This window comes from Pyrus communis, chromosome 2 (assembly GCF_041283825.1).
Source record: "Pyrus communis isolate YQ-2024b chromosome 2, ASM4128382v1, whole genome shotgun sequence".
Classification (NCBI taxonomy): Eukaryota; Viridiplantae; Streptophyta; class Magnoliopsida; order Rosales; family Rosaceae; genus Pyrus; species Pyrus communis.
In genome coordinates, this window is record NC_142566.1 from 19,864,552 (window position 1) to 19,888,641 (window position 24,090).

The 24,090-nt window shown below is 36.9% G+C and overlaps 2 protein-coding genes and 2 pseudogenes across 3 annotated transcripts; 1 reads left to right on the forward strand and 3 right to left on the reverse strand.

Moving 5' to 3' along the window:
• Nucleotides 1-541: 541 nt before the first annotated feature.
• LOC148698697 (putative glucan endo-1,3-beta-glucosidase GVI pseudogene) lies at nt 542-2,493 on the reverse strand (annotated as a pseudogene).
• A 242-nt stretch (nt 2,494-2,735) lies between these two features.
• On the reverse strand, nt 2,736-3,996 carry LOC137746501 (dof zinc finger protein DOF3.4 pseudogene; annotated as a pseudogene). The gene has a single exon (XR_015956752.1). The product of XR_015956752.1 is annotated as a dof zinc finger protein DOF3.4 pseudogene (transcript).
• A 10,919-nt stretch (nt 3,997-14,915) lies between these two features.
• LOC137748973 (GDSL-like Lipase/Acylhydrolase superfamily protein) lies at nt 14,916-17,405 on the reverse strand. Its single transcript, XM_068489158.2, has 5 exons — nt 16,993-17,405; nt 16,579-16,709; nt 16,217-16,465; nt 15,739-15,994; nt 14,916-15,441 (listed from the first exon to the last, which is right to left on the reverse strand). Exons 1-5 carry the CDS (start codon nt 17,258-17,260, stop codon nt 15,209-15,211), a joined length of 1,137 nt encoding a protein of 378 aa, XP_068345259.2. The 5' UTR covers nt 17,261-17,405; the 3' UTR covers nt 14,916-15,208.
• A 1,545-nt stretch (nt 17,406-18,950) lies between these two features.
• On the forward strand, nt 18,951-22,702 carry LOC137748951 (uncharacterized). The gene is made up of 5 exons (XM_068489139.2): nt 18,951-19,478; nt 19,809-20,045; nt 20,547-20,630; nt 21,394-21,523; nt 21,611-22,702. The coding sequence occupies exons 1-5, from the start codon at nt 19,189-19,191 to the stop codon at nt 22,355-22,357; spliced, it is 1,488 nt and encodes a 495-aa protein (XP_068345240.2). The 5' UTR covers nt 18,951-19,188; the 3' UTR covers nt 22,358-22,702.
• The last annotated feature ends 1,388 nt before the right edge of the window (nt 22,703-24,090 follow it).

The window sequence follows — 24,090 nt, forward strand, 5'->3', positions numbered from 1 at the left end:
TTTGTTTTTACCAAGTTGATAGGCATCCCCAAAAAATAGGGGTTGGCAATTAGGAACGAGAGTGAATGAGTTGAGAGGGTAGTGATAAAATGATATAGCTGTGAGGTTTAGAAAAAAAAAACAGTAAAAACTTGTTTGTACAAAATGACTTTAATACCCACATTATTTTCTTTTCTAATATCTTCTTTTAGTTTTGTATTAAAAGGGTATGGTAGTAATTTTACTCTTTTTTTGTTGACAAACAATGTTTTATTAATATGTAGTTTTGATTACCGTATTACTCTTGATTGGTAAGTTAATCAAATTGATAGTCCATTACACAAGAATATGCTTAGATTATGTGTGGATGTATGATGTGATCTAGTGAATGAACACGAGAATTACTCCAATTTGACATCAAAACTTTGTACCTCATAAAAATTATGTAAAGGAAAAGCGACGTCATTTAAAAACAATGTGTATAGTACGACAATAGGCAAACTCATTACACAATAGAGTAATGGGCTCATTCGCAAGACTTTGTACTTCGGCCATTTTCTAGTTAACAAATAATAGGAGTTAGGAAGCCAAGATCTGATCTGCGTAGTTCTGGTAGCGCTCTGGTCTCAACATGCTGGACCGTCAGAAGCTCATTCCCTACCATCAGTATCTGGAAGATATCAGCCTAAAGTTCAGACGGAATAATTCATAATTAACTTAGTTAATAACAATAAAATTTACCAATATATCTATTAGCACGGTAACAATTCTTTATTCCTAATGATACATTACCAACAAATTTACTTTCCCTAAAGTCAGCATGGTAAACCTCAGTCATGTCAGGATAAAACAATCCACATTGCTGCTCACTTCCCTTAGGCTTAAGATCCTCATTGAACAAAGCCAAAATGTAAGCCTCTAATCCCTTTCCCGGTCTTTTTGGTGTCCCAACTTGCCCATGCTTGATCAGATTGGTATTATATGTCTTAGCATTCTCAATATTTGCAGGCTCTTCTCCTTCTCCTTGTGAAGGCCAACGTGTTTCGCTGATCACAACAACCTCAACTTTTGTGCCCCACTTTCTCAAGTGCCCGGTAAAGGGCATCTAGTGAAGCATCAAGCAAATTTGTGTACCCCAATGCTCCATCTTGTACAATAACCTCTGTGCATTTATCAATGCATAGTCTAACCTAATCTCTTGCGGATGATCGCGGTATGCGAAACATGGATACGCGTTGAAGAGAAGGGGGCGACCATTGGTTTGCAAATATTGTACTAGAGGAACCATTATTGAGGCTGCATCAGGATGCCATGTTCCGGCTGATGGCGGATACAGTGATGTCAGTACATTTTGGAACACTGCAGGGGATAGAGGAATACTGAGGTTGGCTGTAATTAGGGCATTTCTGAAGTTTTGCATGGCTGGGACCATGCTGCTAGCATTTTACTTGGAACCATTTCATTTCCAACGGATATACAGCGAAATTTCGCGGATGAAGCAAAGGGAATGACATTGGTTTAGAGCCAAATGTTAGCGAAAGCTGAACCATTGACTAGGGTTGGGACATCTGCGTCGAGTGTGCCTAAAATGACTTGTATTCCTGACCCTTTCAGTGCCTGCAGAACATCTTATTGTGGTTTGAGTAAACGAATCTCCGAATGTTCCTAGATTTACATACCTCGATCACTTCCGGTGTTGGAAGGTTGTCAGCTTGTCTGCTATAGTTAACTCCATCCCCTTGAGCTCCTGCAAAGTGACACTAAATATGACATAGCTTTGTAAACATGTGTGTATGTTTGTTGTTTTTACACGAAAAATGATATATATAAGAGAGGAAGTACTTACCAGCGTAGCTTTGGAAATCAGTAACAAGAAGCATAAAAGCTACTGCAAAGTAGTAGATGAACTGTGTGTTGTTTTGTTTTTTCTCTGGAATTAGTAGCTCATAACATCTTCAAATTGCATGGACTTTCTCTCTAATTTTTAGCACCAATATTCTTTCATTATTTTCTTAGGTAAGGTTCAGCTAAAGAAAGATGTTTGATGTGGAAATGAATCAATTGAAACTTACCACGCATGCTGCTCCTTTGTAGGGTCAATCAATTTAATTCAATTCAAAGAAATAGAGAGGGAAAATGCAGCTTGCAATTCCATCTGAGTCTGACAATAAGGAATGTTATTTTGCCTTTTCCTTTTGGAGTAGACAACCATGTAGCGTGGAGCCTTTCAGTTTTCATATTTTTAAAAATCGTTTGGTAATTACTTTCCGTTTTAGAAAAATGAAAGTACAAATGAAAAATTAGAAAAGAAATTGGTTATCAAATGGTTATAGTTTTCTCTTATTGATTTAAACAAAAGCATTTCTCTTGTTTTAATACTTTGTTAGATCCCGAGTTCGATGCTTTGAGTTAGTGAGTCTGTTAGACTGTAGCCACGGGCAAGATCAAATTCCCGATAGCCTCTCTGGGTCCAAAAGGGGTGGATAACCATGACTTGCCATCAGTTATCCCCATTTTTGTTAAAAAATAAAAAAAAAGGGTAATCTTTTCTCAACTAGGATAACACTAAATTAATTTGGGTTAGATTAATTTTCATCATTTCCTTTCCTTTTTGTTCAACATGTCCTTCTTGCATATATTTACTTAAAACCGATTAATTCTATCGCTTACAAATAATTTTTTAAAACGCATTGACGACATCATGATGGTGATATGAGTGTTGGATGTGTTTACAATGGAGTCATAAAGCACTCATATTCTTCAAATACTCAAAAATCATATAACAAGCTAGAAGCATGGACCAAAATACAATTTACTTCAATTTAGGCGGTAGTTCTCGGACATATAGAAATTTAACTGGTAACTTTAAATCAGACTCAAGGCCTCAACACTAACATTAAAAACCCTGGAGCACTAAAACACAACATTCCCCATTACAAACCAAAAAGAGTAGAGAATTACAAAGAGACTCAAAAGACACAGATTTTTTTTTCACTTGAGTCCAGGAGTAGAAATTGCCAACTCCGGCCAAGAACATAACTCAGCTCCGACAGGGCTAACACCCACGTTCACAAACCCACCACCCTCTCCGTTCTCGATCTGCCACGTGTTCATCATCCCGCCGTGGGGTCCACCGAAACCACAATCTCCTCCCATCGCAGGAAAAGGCCAAAAAGCTCTCCCAAGCCCAAAGCCCATCTCCTCGAACCCACCTGAAAGCCCAAGCCCGAACCCGCCCAGAGCCAAAAACCCACCAGGCCCGTGGGTGTTGAGCAGAGAATTGAAGCTCCCATCGCCACCGCATCCATTTCCCATGTTACCCTTCAAATCACCGAACTGTAAGGCCGCTCCACCACCTGGGTTCAGAAAAACAGGGGTGGCGGAAATTGGGTTGTTGTCAGAAGTGGAGGTGGTTGTGGCGGCTGAGGTGGCGGTGCGGGAGCGCTTGGCGTTTTTGCGGTTTCCGCCGCCTACTGGGATGTCGCGGAGGGTGCCGCCGTGGGTCCAGTAGCGGCGGCAGGACTTGCAGAAATGGCGGGGCTGGGAGAAGTTGTAGTTGTTGTAGTAGCAGAACTTGGTGTTGGTGGAGTCGCAGCGTGGGCAGGGCAGGTGCTCTTGCTCCGGCGGTGGTGCCACCGTGGCCTGGGCGTCTTTCACCGTCTTCCGGTTCTGGCTGCTCTTCTTCTGCTGATCGCCTGAGTCCGACGGCATTTGGGTGTTCAAATCAAACTGGCTGAGCTGGGTTTTTGAATATTTGGTTTTGGTTTGGTTCTGGAGTGCGAAGAAAGTGTTCGATATTTGGATGGTGAAGAAAGTTAGAGAGCGAGTTTTTGCTGTGAGGGGGTAAAGGGGTTTTTATGGAGGAGAGAGAAAGGAACAAGTTTTCTGAGGCATATATGAAGAGATGAACAGAGTGAGCAGGCTTTTACAGCGTGTTCTGTTAAGCACGACATTTTCAGTCCGCTCCAGAAGAGGGGAGAGAGAGAGAGAGAGAGAGGCTCTGTATTAATTTCTGTGATTTTGTTCGGCTAAAACTACAGATAAATTTTAACTAACTAATATGTTCCCTAGCTTTTTTTTTTTTTATTTTTTATTATTATTATTTATTTTTTTGACTTGAGCAATAGATGTTAGATGGTAGACCTGGTTTGGTACTGAGGTGATTCTGAAAAAAGTTGGTATAAAAAAAAGCTGGGATCTGTTTTTGTGTTTGGTAAACATTCAGCTTCAGCTTTTTTTCACAGTTTTGGGTGAAAAAAAAGCCAAAAACAAGAAGCTGCAAAACCCAACTTTGAAAAATCGGTTTTTTTTCACATCTGTTTTACATAAAAGTTTACCAAACACTATAATACTGTTTTTTTTTTTCAAAAGCACTTTTACAAAAAAGTTTACCAAACACTCTGCTGCTTTATTTCACAGCCGCTTATTCTCACAGTATAGCAGAATCAACTTTTTTTCAAACCACAGCAATACCAAACCAGCCCTAACTACGAACAAAGTTCAAACTCATGCAGTTATGCAAAGAAACAACACATTTCCACCACTATGGTAAATGACCACTTGCTTTAGCTACGAAGATTTGGGTTGCTGGGGATTCAGATAATATCCATTGGTTTATTCATCTTTTGCATATATGGTATAAAATATAGTCGGTTAAAATTTCTGTCTGTGTTTAAATGTAAAATATGCAGAATACAGATAGCAGCCTGTGCCGGAGATTTTGTTTCACCTTTTGCATGCATGCTTTTTGATGAGGCCTCAGTCCTGAATTACTGTGCATGGGAACTAATTATTTATTTATTTATTACAAAAACAAAGGTTTGATCTTACGATAATACCGTACTAGATTACTGGATTTATTGCCGTTTTCGGGCTAGTAGCTAGCTGAGATACGTAGTTGATCTCTAGGTTATGTAAAACCTAGAGTTATGAAAGAAATTAGGAACAAAAAGGAAACAGGAAGGAGTTTGATTGCATGCAAGTAAAAATCAAGTCGGTTTTGTTTTTCTTTTTTTAGAGAAACGATATTAGCCATTTTTATTGAGAAATTAAGAAGAATTACATTACAATCTTCAAAGAGGATGTGTGGAATTGATAAGTCTAGAGGCTCCTCAAACAAAAGAGACCTGAGAACATAGTACAATGCCACTTTGGACGATCTATGAGCCGCTCCATTGGCGGAATAGCCAAGCCAATCTATAAGCAAAAACCATGTTCGTTTGTTACATATAACATATTGATAGTTTAATTCAAACTTTACTCCCTAAACTTCCAAAAGGGGGCTCTAAATGTCTTCTCTAAGAGTGAAAATAAAGAGTCTTGCATGAAATGAAGATGTATATTATGGTGACAGTGTCTCAAATCTATAACAAGATGTTATATGTTTTAAATTTTTTATATGACAACGTATGATGATTTAAGATACCGTCCCCTTGACGTCTCCGTTTTATGTAGGTCCTTTTTTAGTGAAGACAGGCCAAGGTTTGAACTCTTCTACAATGACCACCAGTATTACTACAAGTTTTCCACACATTCACATCTTGTTTGCTAACATACACAAAAAAAAAAAAAAGGAAGGCTATTTCTCTTTGCATGGTATGTATCCTTTTTCACATTGTACATTGAACTTCATACCTTCACATTGTACGTATTGATTTGTCCCCTCCCTAAGTTCGATCATGTGTAAATCGTCACTTTACGTATTTGGCTAGAGTACCACCTACATTTTCTGGCGTGGCAAAATACATGCATCTACCAAGATTTTGCAAAGAGTGATTTAGTCAAATAATTGACGTGGATAAGTTTAACCAAGAAATGTTTTTGTGATTGTTACATTAACTTAACAGAATTATGCTTTATTAAACCGTTGTGGATGATATATAACTTTAGTGCGTAAGAAAATGTAGGCCTCACTCTCGTCAAGTTAGCAAAATGGCTCAATGGACAACTTAATACAGTTCAAATACATTAAGAGTGAAGTTACAAGATGAATATAAATTTACTACGTAGATTGTAGACTTCATAGTCCATGATTAAAACAACGTGAAAAACTAACGTTTATACTTAGAGGGTGAAAAGTAAAATTAACCGCCAGATTAATCAATTAACACTTTCTTCACACACATTGCTATACTTCACAAGAACCAAACCATTATTAGAAATTTAGAATGCAAAAATACTATGGTGCTCTGGAATATTAGATGCTTTAGAATTTTTAATTGTTAGATTATGGTTATTGTTTCTTTAACTAAAGATCGAACATCTAAGATGTCGAGATATAGAATACTCCAGGTCAGTCTAACACATAAAGGTAATTATTTGATTCTCTCTCTAGAAACGCTCTCAGGAAAGAAGAAAAACCCTAGCAACATTTGTAAGCGTCGTTGGCCCTTGCTTAGGCTTGGGCTGACGGCTCTCCCTCTTTTTCTTTTCATTCCTCCTCCTTGTCCCTTTCCCTTCCCACAACCCCCTCCCCTGACTGGTTTTTCTTTCTTTTTCTTCTCTCTTCTTCTTCCCCACTTTCTTGTTGGCACCTGCCCTTCCGCTACCTCTGGTTGTCAGATTGTGAGGTCGTGGCTTATTTTCCCGGCGTCCTTTGCGTTTTTCGTCGTTTTCCTATTTCTCTCCCATGCTTTTCCATATCCCACTCCTCACTCAGCCATAAGCTTGTTCTTGAAGTGCTTGACCCTATTGGTTCCCTAGATCCACACCTCACAGCCTCTTGCCATATCGGCATGCTGAAAATTTTGGACAAAGTGGAACGATTTGCATCGTAACAAGAGTGTTTTACACATCCCCTCCTACCCTCCCCTTTTTCTTTTTTTCGTTTGGTCTCTAGGTTCTCTTTGTAGGTGGTGTTATCAGCATTTTGGATCCCGAAGGTTCGATTTGGTTCAGCAGTTTAAGCTTAATCTTATAGTTCGTGTGTGGATTTGAATTTGGTGTAAGCACGGAGAGCAGCGTTGAAGATTAGGGTTTTCTTTTGTTGTTTTTTTGCTTTTGTTGGACTTAAGTTTGTCTGGGCCTCCCTAACTGTTTTGGGTTGTAACTCAACATTTGCTCTGACCTTTTGTTGTTGTATTTTCTTTCTTAACTTTTGTACTGATTTATCTTTTCAATGAATCTTTTCGTTTCGACCAAAAAAAAAAAAAAAAAAGGGAATGCTCTAGTATATTAGAAAATCCAATAATCTAGAATGATCTGTATAGGATTAGATTCTCCCTATGCAAGAATATTAACCATACATTACCCGTCAAATTGGAGGAGAGGGGAGGGGAGAGGGGGGATTGAGAGGGATTGATGGAGCATGTTTGGGGTACGTAGGGCAGTGCCGCAGAACCATGAATGTCGGGCAGCGTGGGAGAAATTATTCGGTCTCTCCTCTGATTTCGGACGCGTCATGTCCGCATCAGATTCCCTTCTCCGTACGCCTTTCTCTCACCGCATTTCCCGCTCCACTGTACCCATCACCAAACAACACCAAATCTCTCCTCTTCATTTTCATAATACTTCTATGGTACGTAATAATGAAGGATTAAAAAAAAATTAACGGTTTAGATATTGCATCTAAAAATCTAATAAATCTTGTAAATGTTTCTTTAAAACTCATACTACTTTGTGTATCATAGCATAGCTGGACCCCTTCATTTCTTGTAATATGTACAGTATGTACCTCAAAAATAATTAACGACACAATTAAGCTTAATAACCAACCACAAGGGGTTTGTCTAATGGAAAGCAAGGATATGTTTGAAACTTTTAATTCGTGTTTAAACTTTTATGAATGTATTGTGAGGCTACCTGACTTTACTTTATCGTACTTTTTGATATAGGGTTCAAAAATATGTTACAAACTCAAACGGTACTAACGTTGCATATCGTACTTTTTGATATAGGGTTCAAAAATATGTTACAACCTCAGACGGTACTAACGTTGCATAAGGAGAAAGATTAGTATGCCATCAATGAATCTCAAACAACTTGGAGACCATGGATTGTGTGTAATCTTAATAACCAAACCACATACAGTACTAACGTTACATAGAGAGAAAGATTAGTATGCCTCTATGAATCTCAAACAACTTGGAGACCATGGATTGTGTGTAATCTTAATAACCAAACCATGCATGCTTTATTTATCGTGTAAGTTTAAATATAAAGCCATGCATGTATATATGACCTAAAGTTGAAAACAAATTGATATAGAAGTTCATGCATCGATCCGAATTCATGCATCTATTAGACTTGTACTACGTTGCAGATAGAGGTTACATGGGGACAAACTGTTTCTAACAATTTGAAGGGTGTGTCGAAGAAAAATTTGCTCCATTATGTAGAACCCTAAAGTAATATGTGGATGAATGTTTCGTTTTATCCTTTTTAATTTTTTACCAAGAACGTTCTCTTTTAAAAATACACCATAATCTTTTCAACCATAATGACCCGTGCCAAATCTAATTATTAATGGAGAACTTTGTGTTGCCATGCCATCATGAATGGAACTACATGAATGGAACTAATTATTAATGGTTAACTATTAGGCTGAACTTAGTATTTGTTAAGGAGGGATAAATAAACTTTTTTTTTTTTTTTTTTTTTTTGGGGTTAAGTATATATACTAAGCAATTTTTAGGGGTAATTTCAAATTAGTTTCAGTTTTTTTAGAACATTTTAAATAATTATCTAACGTTTTAATAATTTAACATCCATTAGGTCACTATCGTTAAGTGATAACCTTGACAAGTATTGAAGCGAGATTTCATTCCGCGCCATTTATAAAGCCCTAAATTTCCAAATCAATCCTTTTTAACTAGACAAAGTTAGCGTTTAACTTAGCTAAAACATGTCAATTTAAGGATTTAGAAGTCTAAAATGATGTGTTAGTGAAAATTAGACTTAATATATGTCCATACCATCACTTAACTTTAATGACATTGTCAATTAGCGGTAGTGACATTATCACTTAATGTCAGTGACCTAACAAGTGTTTATTTTTCAAAACGTTAGGTAGTTATTTGGAATATTTTAAAAGGTTGAGACCAATTTGAAATCACCTCTAAAGGTTGAGACCAATTTGGAATCACCTTCAAAGTTGAGTAGTTACTTGTAATTAACCATTTTTTTAATATCTAATAACATTTATCTCTATATTTGACATAAAAAATTAAAAATAGGTGGGTCATAAAAATATTGTCTGGAGAAGCACATGAAGAGGCTAGCACTTAAGTTTTTCCAAAAATTAATCACTTCTTAAAAAAGCACATGAAGAGGCTAGCACTTAAGTTTTTAATAAGAGTAATGTTAGATAGACTAAATTTGTAAATTTGCTAACTCAATGACATGTCATTAATAGAAATGAGCACATTTATCAACGATTAAATAATAATTCAATCATTAACTTCCATGTTATTTACTTTACAAAATTTTATTTACAAATTTAATGTCCCTAATTTACCCGTTTAATAAAACTTAAGTACGTTATAAAAAGATAACTTCTAACAATAACACTTATGAGCTACTTGTTATGTAAGTTGACATTAGTCAATTTGGTTACTTAACCATATTCATGTTTGTAAACAACAATAGATAATTAAGCAATACTAAGTGATAGTTTACCCGTCGGGGGCAGATCCATTACTGAATTAAGGTGGTCCCGAAAGTCCGGAAAAATGTTTGAGAAGGTCTTTAAAGGACCTTCCAGATATTTGGTATGTGGTCCATAGTGTCCATCAAGTGTCAACGAAATACCAACTAAAGAGATCTCGGCAACACTCATGAGTCATGAGCAGGTGTCAACAACACTTAGTGGGTCTTGCTTACAAGTTGTTGACTAGCGTTAAGCGTAGCTAATAACAAATGATCACATTCTAACTAAGAACTCAATGGAATGCCTCACTTAAAATTTATTTTATAAGATACACGAAAAACTTGTATGTTTTACACAAGAGATCTCAAAGGTTCATCATGGATGTGTCATTAGTGCCAATATTGTGTGTTTAGACAACATTATATATACGATGTAAACAATGTCTAATTAACATTAGACAACTTCAAAATAAAAAAGCCATAATGCATATTATGGAGATTTCTACTAACGTTACCAAACTTTCTGTTTGGAATATTTTTTCAAACAAACATTAGATCAGAATTACTAGTTTTTGTTTTGCAATTGCAAAATTTTGATGAACAAGTTTGAGAAGGGTACTCAACACATCTTTTTGGGTTTGAATAGGACCAACCCTAATAAGAAAAACAAGAACGAAAAAACAAAAAGGGAGGGAGAAATTGGGATTAGACACTAAATTCTTTTAAAGATTTAAGATTAGAAGTACATCAAAGTAGTTTTTATACAAACAAATGCAGATACAAAAGATTGTATTGTACTTTTGTCTCCATCGCAAAGTCTTGGATAAGAATAAGATGAAGGATTCTCCCTCTAAAATCAGCTCATATGAACAAGGTATATAGGGGGCCCTATCACAGCGACACACGGCGGAGAAAATCATGTGGCCTGGTTGTCGGTCAAGAGGATAATAGCACGCTCAGCCACAGAGGGCCACAAAAATGTCTCCGGCAATCAATCATAGGTCGCTTTCAGCCCTGTCAGTCTCCATCCATGTGACATCCCACATCGTCCAGGGGATGATCCTTAAATGTATATTCCAATCCTAGCACGAGGCCTTTTGGGAGCTCACTGGCTTCGAGTTCCGTAGGAACTCCGAAGTTAAGCGAGAAGGAGGCTAGAGCAATCCCATGATGGGTGACCCACTGGGAAGTTGCTCGTGAGTTCCCAAAAACAAAACCGTGAGAGAATGGTAAGCCCAAAGCGGACAATATCGTGCTACGGTGGTGGAGCGGGCCCGGGATGTGATCCGCCCCGGACCGGGATGTGACAATTGGTATCAGAGTCTAACCCTGATCGTGGTGTGCCGACGAGGACGTCGGGCCCCTAAGAGGGGTGGATTGTGACATCCCACATCGTCCAGGGGATGATCCTTAAATGTATATTCCAATCCTAGCACGAGGCATTTTGGGAGCTCACTGGCTTCGGGTTCCGTAGGAACTCCGAAGTTAAGCGAGAAGGAGGCTAGAGCAATCCCATGATGAGTGACCCACTGGGAAGTTGCTCGTGAGTTCCCAAAAACAAAACCGTGAGGGAATGGTAAGTCCAAAGCGGACAATATCGTGCTACGATGGTGGAGCGGGCCCGGGATGTGATCCGCCCCGGACCGGGATGTGACAATCCACTCCTCCCCTACTGCTTACTGCTCACAGCTTACTGCTTATTTGATCTCCGATCAGCACTGACAACGCCTCCGTTTTCTTCCTTTCTCCATCAGTTGAGAGTTTTGATCAAGGTTCTAAAAGACGGTTGGTTCTAGTTGGGCGGTGAGTTGAGGTCTAGCGTCCAGACGGTTAGGCGGCGTCTAGGCAGACTAGGCGAATTTAACTAAATCAAATATATTTCGTGTAAATAAGTATATGTGTATACATAAAATATATATAACTTCATCATAAACTACAAAATAGAATGACACATATATTATGAAGTATTGGACCATAATGAAAATATGAGGAACAAACGTATAATGTGTGCTCATTTAAGTATTTAACAAGTCTCTTACAATTTATTGAAAAAAAATAAAATGCAAAATGAAAGTTATCTATTTTCTGCCTAAGTGAGTCGCAACCTAAGTGAGTGCCTAGGCGAACGCCTCAGCAAGTCTAAGAGTCATTTCTTAATTTTCAAACGCTTAGACATTAATCTGAGCGGTGGCCAGCCACCTAGCGCCTAAGCGGGGATTTTTAGAACAATGATTTTGATCGCTATCTATGTCTCTCTTAATTTGTCTCACTCTGGGTTGTATTTGGCTTTTTTCTTATTTCTTACTTAAGTGTTGATAATTTGTCTCTCTTAATTTGTATAGTATACAGTGATTTTGATTGCTATCTATGTCTCTCTTAATTTGTCTCACTCTGAGTTGTATTTGGCTTATTTCTTATTTCTTACACGGAGTGATACACAACATGTCTCTCTTAATTATCATTGATAAATGTGATCATTGATAATTTGTTTCACTCGGGAATTCTTACTTAAGTGTTGATTAACATGCTTATTTCTTATTGGTAATACATTATTTAGTGTGCAAATTTAGTCTACAAATTTAATCTACTAGCATTACTCAATTTTAATATACTAGATAATTAGTGTTGACATTTCTTGAACTAAATACAGAAATCGAACTGAAAATTACAAAAACCGAAATATATCCAAACCAAAATTTACCAAACTTTTCGGTTCGATTTCGGTAAGCAAACTATATTTGTGTATTTGGTTGAGATTAATCTCAACCATTGGTTCATAAAGAAGGTGAAACCGAACCGAAATCTATTTTTTAGAAATATATAGTATATTAGTGTGTTCGGTTGAGATTAATCTCACTCATTAGTTCATAACAACAAACTCATTCAATCATTCTCTCTCTTTTATCAGACCACCGCCATTTGCTACTGCTGCAAATTTCGCTGAATTTTTTAAGTTACATAAAAATTTGACATTCCAATTCAAACTCTCAAGCTCACATAAAAATTTTGCCAAACTTTGACACTCAAAATCTCTTAAATATGGGCTAAATTAAGATAGCCTAAAAACTTCGGCCTAACAAACAGAGGCCAATTCAATTTTTTGTTTACCAAAGCAAACCGAAACCAATTCAATTTTTCATTTTATCAAACTTTGGATCACCAAAAATTTCGGATCATTTTCGATTTGATTTTTAGTTAATCGAAATTTTGTATTGATTTTCAGTTTAACATTTTTGGTTTGGTTACCAAACCGAAACCAGCCCTATACTAGACTCAGTGCATAATATCCTTTGAACAAAAAATAAAGAAGGCTGCGTATTAAATTTTGTGGTGATAGCGGTGCACTTTGTCATAAAACAAAAGAAATCTTAATGAAATACTTCTGGTACTGTTTATTTTTAACGTTAAGGACATTTTACTTTGAAAAGTCACTTCTAGTACTATTTACTTACACCTTTATTTTATTATTTTGATTAAAAACTAAAATTTTTAAGAATTTTTCATCAATTTTCCTTAAAACAAAACCTTTTGTAAGAAACCTATAACTGCCGTACACAAACATGAATTATTCAAGCATGCTTGATGGCGCCAGGTGAGACATCTTCAAGCATCTTGAAAAACGTCTTCAAACTGTACAAGCTTGTGAACGTAAGATTTAGATTCAACATGAAAGCTTGAATTAGTTGAAAGAGACATGGATGTGGAATATATAATTTCACACCACAAGACTCAAAAGTAAGTTCTAAATGATTTGGTTGCAGAGTTGATTTTGCTGGGGAATGAAATAATACTTCCATGTTCTTGTTATTTTTTTTGTTACATTGGAAGGGACATCGAACTCTGAACTCAAGGAAATTTTTCATTGTGACAAGAACATAAATAGTATACCATGTGTTTTAATAGAAGTGGTTGGAAATTTTATTTTTTAAGTTATTAACTTTTTAGCACACATATCCCACCATTTATATGGTAACACGTGGTGTACCACCCCGTGTACCGATCACATTGAAAAATCTCTCCTGAACTCAAGGTTTTCATACATTGTTCTCTATTCCAATTTGAACGTAACTACTTACACATTTAAAGTTCATCGAACCAAAATTTAATAAAAATCCTAAAACCAAGTCCCCAAATCTCCCAAACCAAATAAGGCATAAACATTATTTGAAAAAGGGCTAGTATTTGTTACACCAGTTTACATAATAAAGGCATGCATGGTTGTACCCACTCGCCTAACCAGCAAGTCGCCCATGCACAAATTCTTAATAAAAGGGGAGCCCTGCGAAGGGTGGAGATTAATCTTAAGACTGGAACTAGATTGCTGGAGGGTGTAGAGATGGGTCAATAGTTAATATAGAGCTGAAAAAGAGCCAGCTTTCAAACTTGTTTGGATAGAGCTGGCTCAACTTAAGAAGAGAAAGCAGAATCAAAGCTAAAGTCAAACCTTTTCATTGCTACCTCAGGAAAGGCAGAAACTGGATCACTAGAATGTGATGGAAGAAAATTCCAACTGAATCATTAACCCTGTTTGGACTAAAAATAGACTCTTGGGACTATCCAAGGCCCATATGAATTATGTCTGAAGCCTAATGGTTGTGCAACAAATAAACAGTGCACGACCTAAAATTTAAAAGTGCTTAATGACATGGCAATTGTGGGTGGCAAAAACCCTCTTTCACACAGAAGGAAAATTACTTAGTTGAGTTTCACAAACAATAAGTACTTTCCAGTCGCAATTTCTTATTTCCAGTCACAATTTCTTAGTTTCAAGGGGATAAAAGCTCAAGTATCCAAGTGAAAACTCATCATCTAACAGCAATCAAATCAGCCACTTGGATTAGAGGGAATGAACTAAAAGGGCTTACTCTGGAAGAAAGAGGCTGTTCTTAAAAGGTAGCAAAAGGAAGAAGAAAATTACATTCAACTCAACATACAAAAAGACTTCAAAGCTCTGTAAGCCTACTTTTTACAAATTCCCTTCGTAGTTCAAACACTCTTTATATTTTTAACTCTGCTACTTTCTTTGTAGTATCGATTTCCTGTATTGAATTTCCTTTCTCAACACATCCTGTACTTTCAAGAACTTGCCAGATTGGCGAGTAGTCTTGCCCGAATGCATGTATTTACTGTATATCTTTAATTCATTTGCCTTTCATTATTCTGTTGATTCAAAATCTAACATGCCCTTACTTTTCATCGCTTTAAATACTTTATTTTTCAAGCTAATTTGTCTTGTTTTCTGTCTTTACATTTACATGAGAATTGCAAACTGACTTAGAATACAGTTTGATTAATTTGTGGTTCTCCCTTGGTATCAACATACAGAAATTATAAAAGTCCTTGTCACCAAGTCATAAAAAAGAACTTAACATAGATTTAACACCCTTATGGTACAATCCCTTTGATAATGAAATTGAATTACTTATGGAGTAAGCAAACAACCTAAAACAAACAACCAATCATTCAATCTGTTGGTATGGGCCTATAGTAGCATGCCTAAAAAACACTAACTCATTTAAGATAGCCTGAAGGCCTACTCAAGGCTTATCAAAGGCAACCTTAAACTGACAGAGTTTACCACAAATACAGGGGTATGTCACCAACAAATCCAGCAGCACATTAAGTTACCCACCATTACATTAAGTTACCCTAATCCATGGTCTCTGAGTTGTCTGAGATTCATTGGAGAAATGATTCTTGTGTCTCCATCAAGCAATTTTTTGGCAAGTATAAGGTTGGCAGCTTCACTTGGATGGTAGGGATCCCAGAAAACATGCATCGACCGATCCTTGCAGAGACTGGATTGTGGACCACATGGAATTATACCTGCGTATTGGCCACCAATTCCACAGCATGCTACACTTGCTGTTGTAAATCCTGCATATATATCAATACAATTAGGGAAAATTGGAACATTTACGGAAGTTCTAACGGAGTTATTCAAAATGGCTATTGTTTCGCATTGTGACAGGTTCAGAAACCAATATTCACTGAGTCTAATATAATAGGTTTGAAATTTAGTTTTGATTTTCTTCTTAGAATCCATACGATTGTTGTTATCACTCTAGGTATCGAACTCATCATCTATATGAGTAAATGCTAAGACTAGCTCTAGATTATAGTGTCACTAGAAATATATAGCTCATTAAACATGTTAGGTTTATTTGGGCTTACCATATTTGTCATAATTTGTAATGACATCCATCACTACATCATACACGTTTGCATAAACAAATGTTGATCCTGGAAGGTTCTCACTCAGTTCAGCAAGTAAGCCCTTCAACCGCCCATTGTACTGAAGAGCTAGCTTATTTGGCAAATCCACACACTGGTCTGGATTCAGTTGATTTATGGTCTTTTGGTAAGGTATGCATCCAATAGGTCCAACATTTCCAATCACAAATTTGCGAGCATCCAATTGATAAAGTCTCTGCACAAATCAATTAGTCAATAACCATAATTAAGAACCCAATTAATCAAGAAAAGTGGTAGTGGATTAACTTAAATATGTATATACAGATGTGGGTTAGGTAATAAAAGTGTGACAGCTTGTATTCGCCAAGGTTGAATATACCTTCCAGTAAATTATAGTAGTTTAGAATATCCTATTAAAAAAATTAAAATAAAAAAACTTTTAACAAAATATACGTACAGTAAGTTGGACTCTGAAGTGAGAGATCAAATCATCAATAAAAGCATCTGGGCTCTGAGAAATTCTTGCTCCAATGTAGAGGACTGGTAGTAGATAATTGTTCAAAAAGTCATTGGACCCAATTGTGACTGAAAAAATAGATCTTTTCATAATGTACTCTTTTGCCTGTGATGGACCCAATACGCTGTCGATCTGCATCCTTGTCTGGTTGAAAAAATCAACTTGGATATCCATTCCCACCCTATTAACCTGCAACATTTATGGTTTAATCCTCTGTGATCAGACAAAACATGTGTTATTTAAGTGCATAAATTAAACTAAAGCAAGGTTAATCCACAGACGGTTGAGAGCTAGCTAATTACAAATATTCTTCCTGTTGCATTCATAATCCCTGCTGCTCCTGATGCATAATTCACCCCAACCAATAGGGCTTTCCCTTTGGCATCTGGTGACAAATATGGGAGTGCATACTTTGGTTGCCCCAATTCTTCTCCTGCATAAACAAATAACACACCCCAAGTTAAAAACTATGTTTCACAACGTTGATAAATGTCTCAAGTTTATATCGTCCTCTACAGTCGATAAAAAATAAAAACTCCCATGCAACATGTTATACACCCCTTTCTTTCATCTTACTCGTCATATATACTAACTATGCAATGTACAAGATAAAAAGAAATGAGTATACAACATGACATCTGTAAGTTTTTCCCGTACGCACGTTAGACCGGCTTATATTGGAGAAGAGGTTATACTACCAACAAGGATACCCTTACCAACAATATCACCAATGGTTCTGCCATTGGTAAACCTTCCAGTTGGTTTTCCTCCAGACGCCTTGAAATCAATCCCGTTCGGAACCATATTGGCCTTCGACAACGTGGGCAAATAGTTGTTGTTTCCAGCATCAACCAGAGAATCACCAAAGATAAAAGAAGCTCCTAACCCTTGATTCTCAGCAGCATTTCCCAAATAACTCAGATTAAAAACGATCAAAAGAACAAACCCTACGCAGGCCACAGTGTAAGAATACTCCATGGCCATGCAGTTTTGAAGCTTCACAAAGTCGATGATATGAAAACTAAGTCCTAAAAAGTAACTATATATGCAGCAGCTTCTTGCTACGAGAGAAGCTAAAAGAAGCCATCGGTGAAAACTTGTAAGATTTATACTGTTCTAATTTTCCAGCTGCTGCTGCATTTGGTGTGGCCTATTTGTAGAGGTAAAGTCCTGATCTATGAACACGTATTTTGATGAGTTTAGTTGACCAACATTGGTGGGATTTTCTCAACCGTTGAGGACATTTTAGGTTGCTTCTGCAACCATGCAAACAATGACTCACTCACGTCATAGAATCATAGACAGTCATAGGGGGAGCTTCTTGTTGGCTTTGTTAGAAGTTGATACAACTGCTATTTAATTTATCGATTTAATTATTGATCCGCATGCAGTGAGTCCATATCTCATACTATAAAACCAGATTTGATTAGGTTTTTTTTTTTTTTTTTTATAAAAAATTATACTAGCATAACTCCTTACTTTGATCCTGAGAATGAAAATTGATAGAGGTCTTTAATTTGTTCACTGTAAATTATTTTGGTCATTTCGTGAAAAATCTGTTAATATCCTCATTAAATTGTCACATAAACGACCACGTGACTACCTTTTAAAAATTATTTTTGTCAAACTAAAATCTTCACTTGACGAGGATTTTGACTTATTTTTCACAGAATGATCAAAATGATATACTGTGGACAAACACAGACTACTTCTATTGAATTTCATTATTAAAGATCAAAGTGAGAAGTTATGCTAATTTCAAAAATTATTTTAACTAAAAACCGGTTTTGATTAATATATTTAAAAGATTTTGAAAACCCAAAAGTTGAAAATTTTAGATCCAAACCTACCTATTGACCAAAAAAGAACCCAAACCTACCTCTAGAAGCGCACACCTTCAGTCCTACAGAATTATATAGTTGTTCATGAGATAGTGTACTGTCCAATAAAATTTGGTCAGAAAAATAACTACCTGAAGAAACTCAAGCCCAAACGAAAACAAAACACTTCCAACACCAAACAATCCGAGGCTATAGGCAACCCAATCTCCTTCAAGGAATATAAATTGTCCAAATGTATCTTTCTGCTTAAATTGAATAGTCAGCCAATTAAAATATTAATATTTTTTTAAAAAAATTTATAAATAATAAAATATAATTTATAATTTTTTTAATCACATAATTAATCTAAACCATTGTGACACATATACCAACGGCAACAATTCCAATTTTTCTGATTTTTTTTAATGCCAAAAAACCTGGACCATTGATTTGGAAATCCAACGGTCCAGATACGTCATCTAGCCATTCGGGTCGAATTTCAAAAAAAATTTACCATTGGAAATCCAACGATCCAGAAATATACTGTTGGAAATTCAACATCCTTTATTTCATCACGTCACTCCTTTTTTTGGAGCCGTTAGTGCGCCTGCATGCCAACCCAACTCATTGAAATTCTGTCATAAAAATTAATGTGCTATTACAAAGAGTCTGTAGCATTTTGACGGTCAAAGCTCGAACTTTGTCAGTGACCGAGTTGAGCAACGAAGTCTAATAACAAAACTTAAATTGGTTACCAAAAAACTAAAATTGGTTGCCAAATAAATCTTTTAAATTTTTTAAATAACATTAAATATGGAAAAATTAATAACTAAATCTTTTTTTATAGTACAAATGCCAATAAAGAAAAAACACACTGAAAAAGGTGCGTCCTAAATTAGGAGTCCTAATGCTTAATCTCTCTCCCCTTGTTTGCTAAATAGGGGAAAATCCACAATTTGGGCTCCAAATTTGACCGTTGGAGCGAGGGATTCAAATCGCCCACTGGGACTCAGAGTCCGAGAGAGAGAGTAAATTCAAGTCACCCACACCCGCAGAGACTCATCAGATTCCCAGAGACAGAGAGAGTTCACAATGCCAACTCTGGGAATGAAGACTGTTGCCCTAGAATCCTCAGCAAACCCTAACCCTCGAAGCAACAATGAGCACCCCCAAACCCCCAAGTCTCTGTACGAGCAGTCCAGAGAAGATCGAATCAGAGAAAACCGCGAAAGAATGCAAAAGCTCGGCATCGTTGATATCTCTCTTCAGCTCAAATCCAACTTTCAATCAATTAGATCAACGAAGAGCTATTCCGGCCGAAGTACGACGCTGTCTGGACCCACTTCCGTTCGGTCACGAGGACCCACTCGTCGTTCGTCTAGGTAATCTTTCCCATGCCCTCTCTGTTAACTTCTTGGATTACGAGAATTTTCCCTTAGAAATTAGAATATTTAACCAAATGGGTCTCTGATTCTGGTGGATTTTTACTGTCTCTGGTTTTGAATGTTTGATACACACGTTTTTGCTTTAAAGATTGAATCGTTATTCGACCAGGTCTGTGATTGTTGTTGGTTTGAAGCTGTTTCTGAGTGTGAATGCTTTTTGGTACTTGACTTTGGAGAATGTGGATTGGGTCCTCAGTTACTTTTACTTCAATTTTGTTAGAGTTGATTTCTTTTGGTTTTTTCCATGTTTTGGTTTTATGGGTTCAGATTGAAGAATGCAACACCAGTGAGCTACGCAGAGGTGCATGTGTCGAAGAAGGATGAGGCTTTGTACATGAAAGGTATTACGCTGGAGGAGGGTGATAGGCCGGAGATCTACACGCAGGAGCATGAGACGCTGTTGGGCAACACTGATAAGACCTGGACTCTGTTTGTGGATGGTTATGGAAAAGATGGAAAGCGGATTTATGACCCGGTTAGAGGAAAGACTTGCCATCAATGCAGGTATACATTTTTCTGCCAAAATGCAGCCTTATGTAAATATCGAATGCCTTTTTTTAGACTCGGAGAGAATGATAAGCTAGGATAAAATCAAAGGTTTGGGATATTTAAAAGATGATTAAGGGCTTGTTTGAAAGTGCTTTTAAAATGATTGAGAGCGCTTTTGATGAGTGCTGTTGGAACCAATCCTTAGTAAAATGCAAGTGAAAAGCACTTCAAGTGCTTTTGGAACCTAAAAACATTTCACCAAAAGTGCTTTCAGTCATTTTAAAAGCACTTCCAAATGAGCGCTAATTAGAGTGGAGGACAAGGTAAGGAACATAACCGGTATGAACATGGAATATTATAGTGACAAAGTACTAATGAAATATTCACCCTCCATGTCCATAATTTCAGTGTCATTTTCTTGCTATATGCTGTGTCTCGATAAGCGTTGTAGTACAGGTCTTTCTGGACTAGTGCATTGGCTGAATATATTTGCAAGATTGAAATTCTGTTTTACAGGCAGAAAACTCTGGGCCATCATACTCAATGCAACCAATGCAACAGGCTCCAAGGGCAGTTTTGTGGCGATTGTCTGTACATGCGGTAAACTTTATACTCTTGAAGGTTTCTTCTCTCATCTACTATCAGTTTGGTCCCATTGGTTTGTAAACATTAGGCAGATTGTTGTAACGTTGCAAAGCGGTTAATAACCATAGACTCCTAGAATGCTCCTCTTGGGCACTTGCTTTGATTGTCAAACTTTACAACCTGCTGTTTTTTACTACTGGGTTCCCACTTATGCTGTCCCTAATTTGAAGTTGACACGTAGATTCCATTTTTATTTCTTTTATGTGAATTGCAACATGCTGACCTCAGTGATGCTTGTCTTACAATCCTTATATCAATTTCCTTGCATTTTATGGGAGTGAAACAAGCTGGGTGGAGCTTAGGCTGCAGTGGCATGATGGAATTATAGCAAGTTTTTTTTTTTTTTTTTTTTTTTTTTTTTTTGTCAACTATACACAGAGAAGTTCCTTTAGAATACTATGACTGCAGACTGTCAAATTCCAATGAAAGTCAACTTTAAATGATATATAGTATTAATGATTAATGTATTGCATGGACATTCCCCCGGAAGCCCCAAAAGGAAAGGAAAAAAGTGGGTGGCTAACAAAATTTTCATCGGTTGGACTTCACACATCTCGTAGGTTTTGCCTCAGATATGTTCTACACAGTTGGCTTTTATGAATCATCCTTTTGTGCTTTACAAGAGGGCTACCTAACCTCTTTTTGTAATGGTTGACTCATGCATTCTTAAATGTGTTAATCCAATGTTTATACTTATTTATTTATCTTCTTGGAGCAGATATGGGGAGCATGTAATTGAAGCCTATCAGAATCCAGATTGGATTTGCCCTGTCTGCCGCGGAATTTGCAACTGTAGTTTCTGTCGGACAAAAAAAGGATGGCCTCCTACTGGCATCCTCTACAAGAAGGTTCCTTTCAAAACCATGCCACATATTTTTTGTTCTCTCTTTTGTCCCTGGGCAACGGGGCTAAGATTAATTTTGTCTACTTTCCAGGTATCACAACTAGGTTTCAAATCAGTTGCACACTATCTCATTCACACCCAACAAGGACAGACAAATTCAGGAGAAAATCTGGAAACCACGCATCAAGTTTCTGCAAAGAGGTCGTTGCAATTCCCAGATGTAGATGCATCATGTGAAGAAATTGTCAAGGACGACAATGATATTGGAGCGATAAAACGTCTAACTTGGCAAGAAAGAGATGACGAGTTTAAGAGTGAGAAGGAGAATGATATCGAGAATAGCAAAAATCTAGATATTAACAACCAAACTTCTGCAAAGAGGGGATTGTCCTTTTCAGATGTGGTACAACAGCCTGAAAGTTTTGGATCACCTGAGGTTGACCACAAGGTTGGTGACCACCTTGGATTGTCAAAGCTTCAATCTGAGACTGAGAGCAGCAGAGATGATCGTCAAGGTGGGAAAGAGAATACAATGCCTTTGATGGATATGAAACTTGGTAGTAGCAATAATGCATTGGAAACTAGCTCAAAGTCTGAAATGAAGCCTGCTCTGGATATTGAACCAAGCACTGATAGTATTGGTGGAAGACTAAGGCAGAGACGCAGGAAAGGAAACGAGCTTAAGGATGATGACTTACGAGAGGAAAAAATGGAAATTCCAGATAGCAGTCCTGCATTGGGCACAGGTTCAAAGCTCAACAAGAAGCGTGTTCTTGCTGAACCAAGTCCGGACAGCATTGGTGGAAGATTGAGGCAGAGGCGCAAGGGCAATGCCTAAGGCAGCATCCATGATGTTGAAAACTAGCAAATAGGACATTTTGTTGATGCAAACACTCTTGGTGTCAGTCTAGGTAGCTGAGAGAGTATTGCAGCAAGACTCTAATCCGTATGATTTCTTTCAGCAAGGATTGAGTCAGGTCTTTTGGTTAGTGTGACAGAATTGCGTATGTTGCAAGAAACCATGTTTTTCTGTATGTTATTGACAGTGGTTTCCAACCTTTTGAATTCAGTCAAGGTCCTATTTTGTTATGAACCAGTAAATTGTAGGTCATTACATTTCAGACGTGTTAATTTAATGACCTTCATTCACCACATATTGGTAATTGTTAATTTGCTTCCCTTATTTGTCGAATTACATGGTAATTATACACTGATGTTGGATTTTCTGCTAATTAAAATAGTAAACTCTGCTAGGCTCGTAAAAAGTCCGTTTTCTGTTAATCATGGGCCATTCCTTTGAGATACCAGATGTATGAACTGGCCTCTCATTGCCAATCCATTAATAGAAAGGTGATCTCATTTACACTGGAGAGATTCTACCGTGCAACCACGGGATATACTTCTGATTACACTCAAAATCTTGCCTTTCTGCTAGCTTTTGGGCCCTCTGCCTCTAGTGAAGTTAGGCACAATAGGTTCTAAGAAGACCATTGAGTTGAGCTTTGCTGGCTTTAGAAAGCACTTTGATGCAATAAAAGCTCAAAAGAAAAAAGCCAATTGCTTATGAAGGGGAAAAGTGGAATGTAGATGTGATTATCAACTTCATTGGATACTCCAACTTTAGGCAGAATTTCTCTTACCACATCATAGATACCTAACCCCACGTGATTGGTTGGAGTATGAATTTCCATTTGGTAGCTATTTGTAACATTTCAACAATGTCATCTTGCTTTCCAAATATGTACAAATATAAAGGATCGAAAAAACACTTGGTATGGTGCATAATTACGTTTTTAGAGTGCAAAATGATTATTCTGATTTCCTTAATAAAAACCCTGAAATTAATTTTTAGAATTCAAGTATATAAAGCACTAAACCAAAGTTCTAACCAGCCACTAGTTGGTTTAGAGTAGTGTATTCGATACCTTGCACCTAAATTTGAATCTCCTTTTATATACATTAAACAAATTTAAAATATCGTCTTATACAAGAGAGAGAGCACACAACAAGGTTTTAGTGCACAAGTGCAAATAACATTGAAGCAAGACTTGAAGAGAATCCAATATCTAGAGAAAAGGAAGAGGGGTTGAAAATGTCGTACGTAATATACATGCAAAAGCATTCATATGAAGAAAAGAAAAGGAGGTCACCCTTTTTGCTCATTACTTGCAAGTAAAGATCCCACTTTTGGCAAAGTTGGGTGTTCTTGTGCTTTGAGCCTCCGAGGCACATCATTTTGCATTTACTTAGTTGGCCATTATGTAAAGCAATTTAACCCTTTTCTTCTTTTCGTAAGCATGCAAGATAAAACATTGAGGCTTCGATATTCGAGCAAATGGTAATCTTGGTAGCTTCTTTGACAACTATCAATATTAATGAGAAACAGTTTAATGAATTAAATTATCGTAAAAATTGATTGTCTTCTAAGTATTGTTAATATAAAATTCAATAATAGTCACACTTAATAATGAAAACCTAGTAATTTTTTTTTTCAAAAATTTAGTTACTTATTTTATAAAATGCAACGTCAATAACTTATATTCGAGAAATTCTTATTTATCGTTTATTACG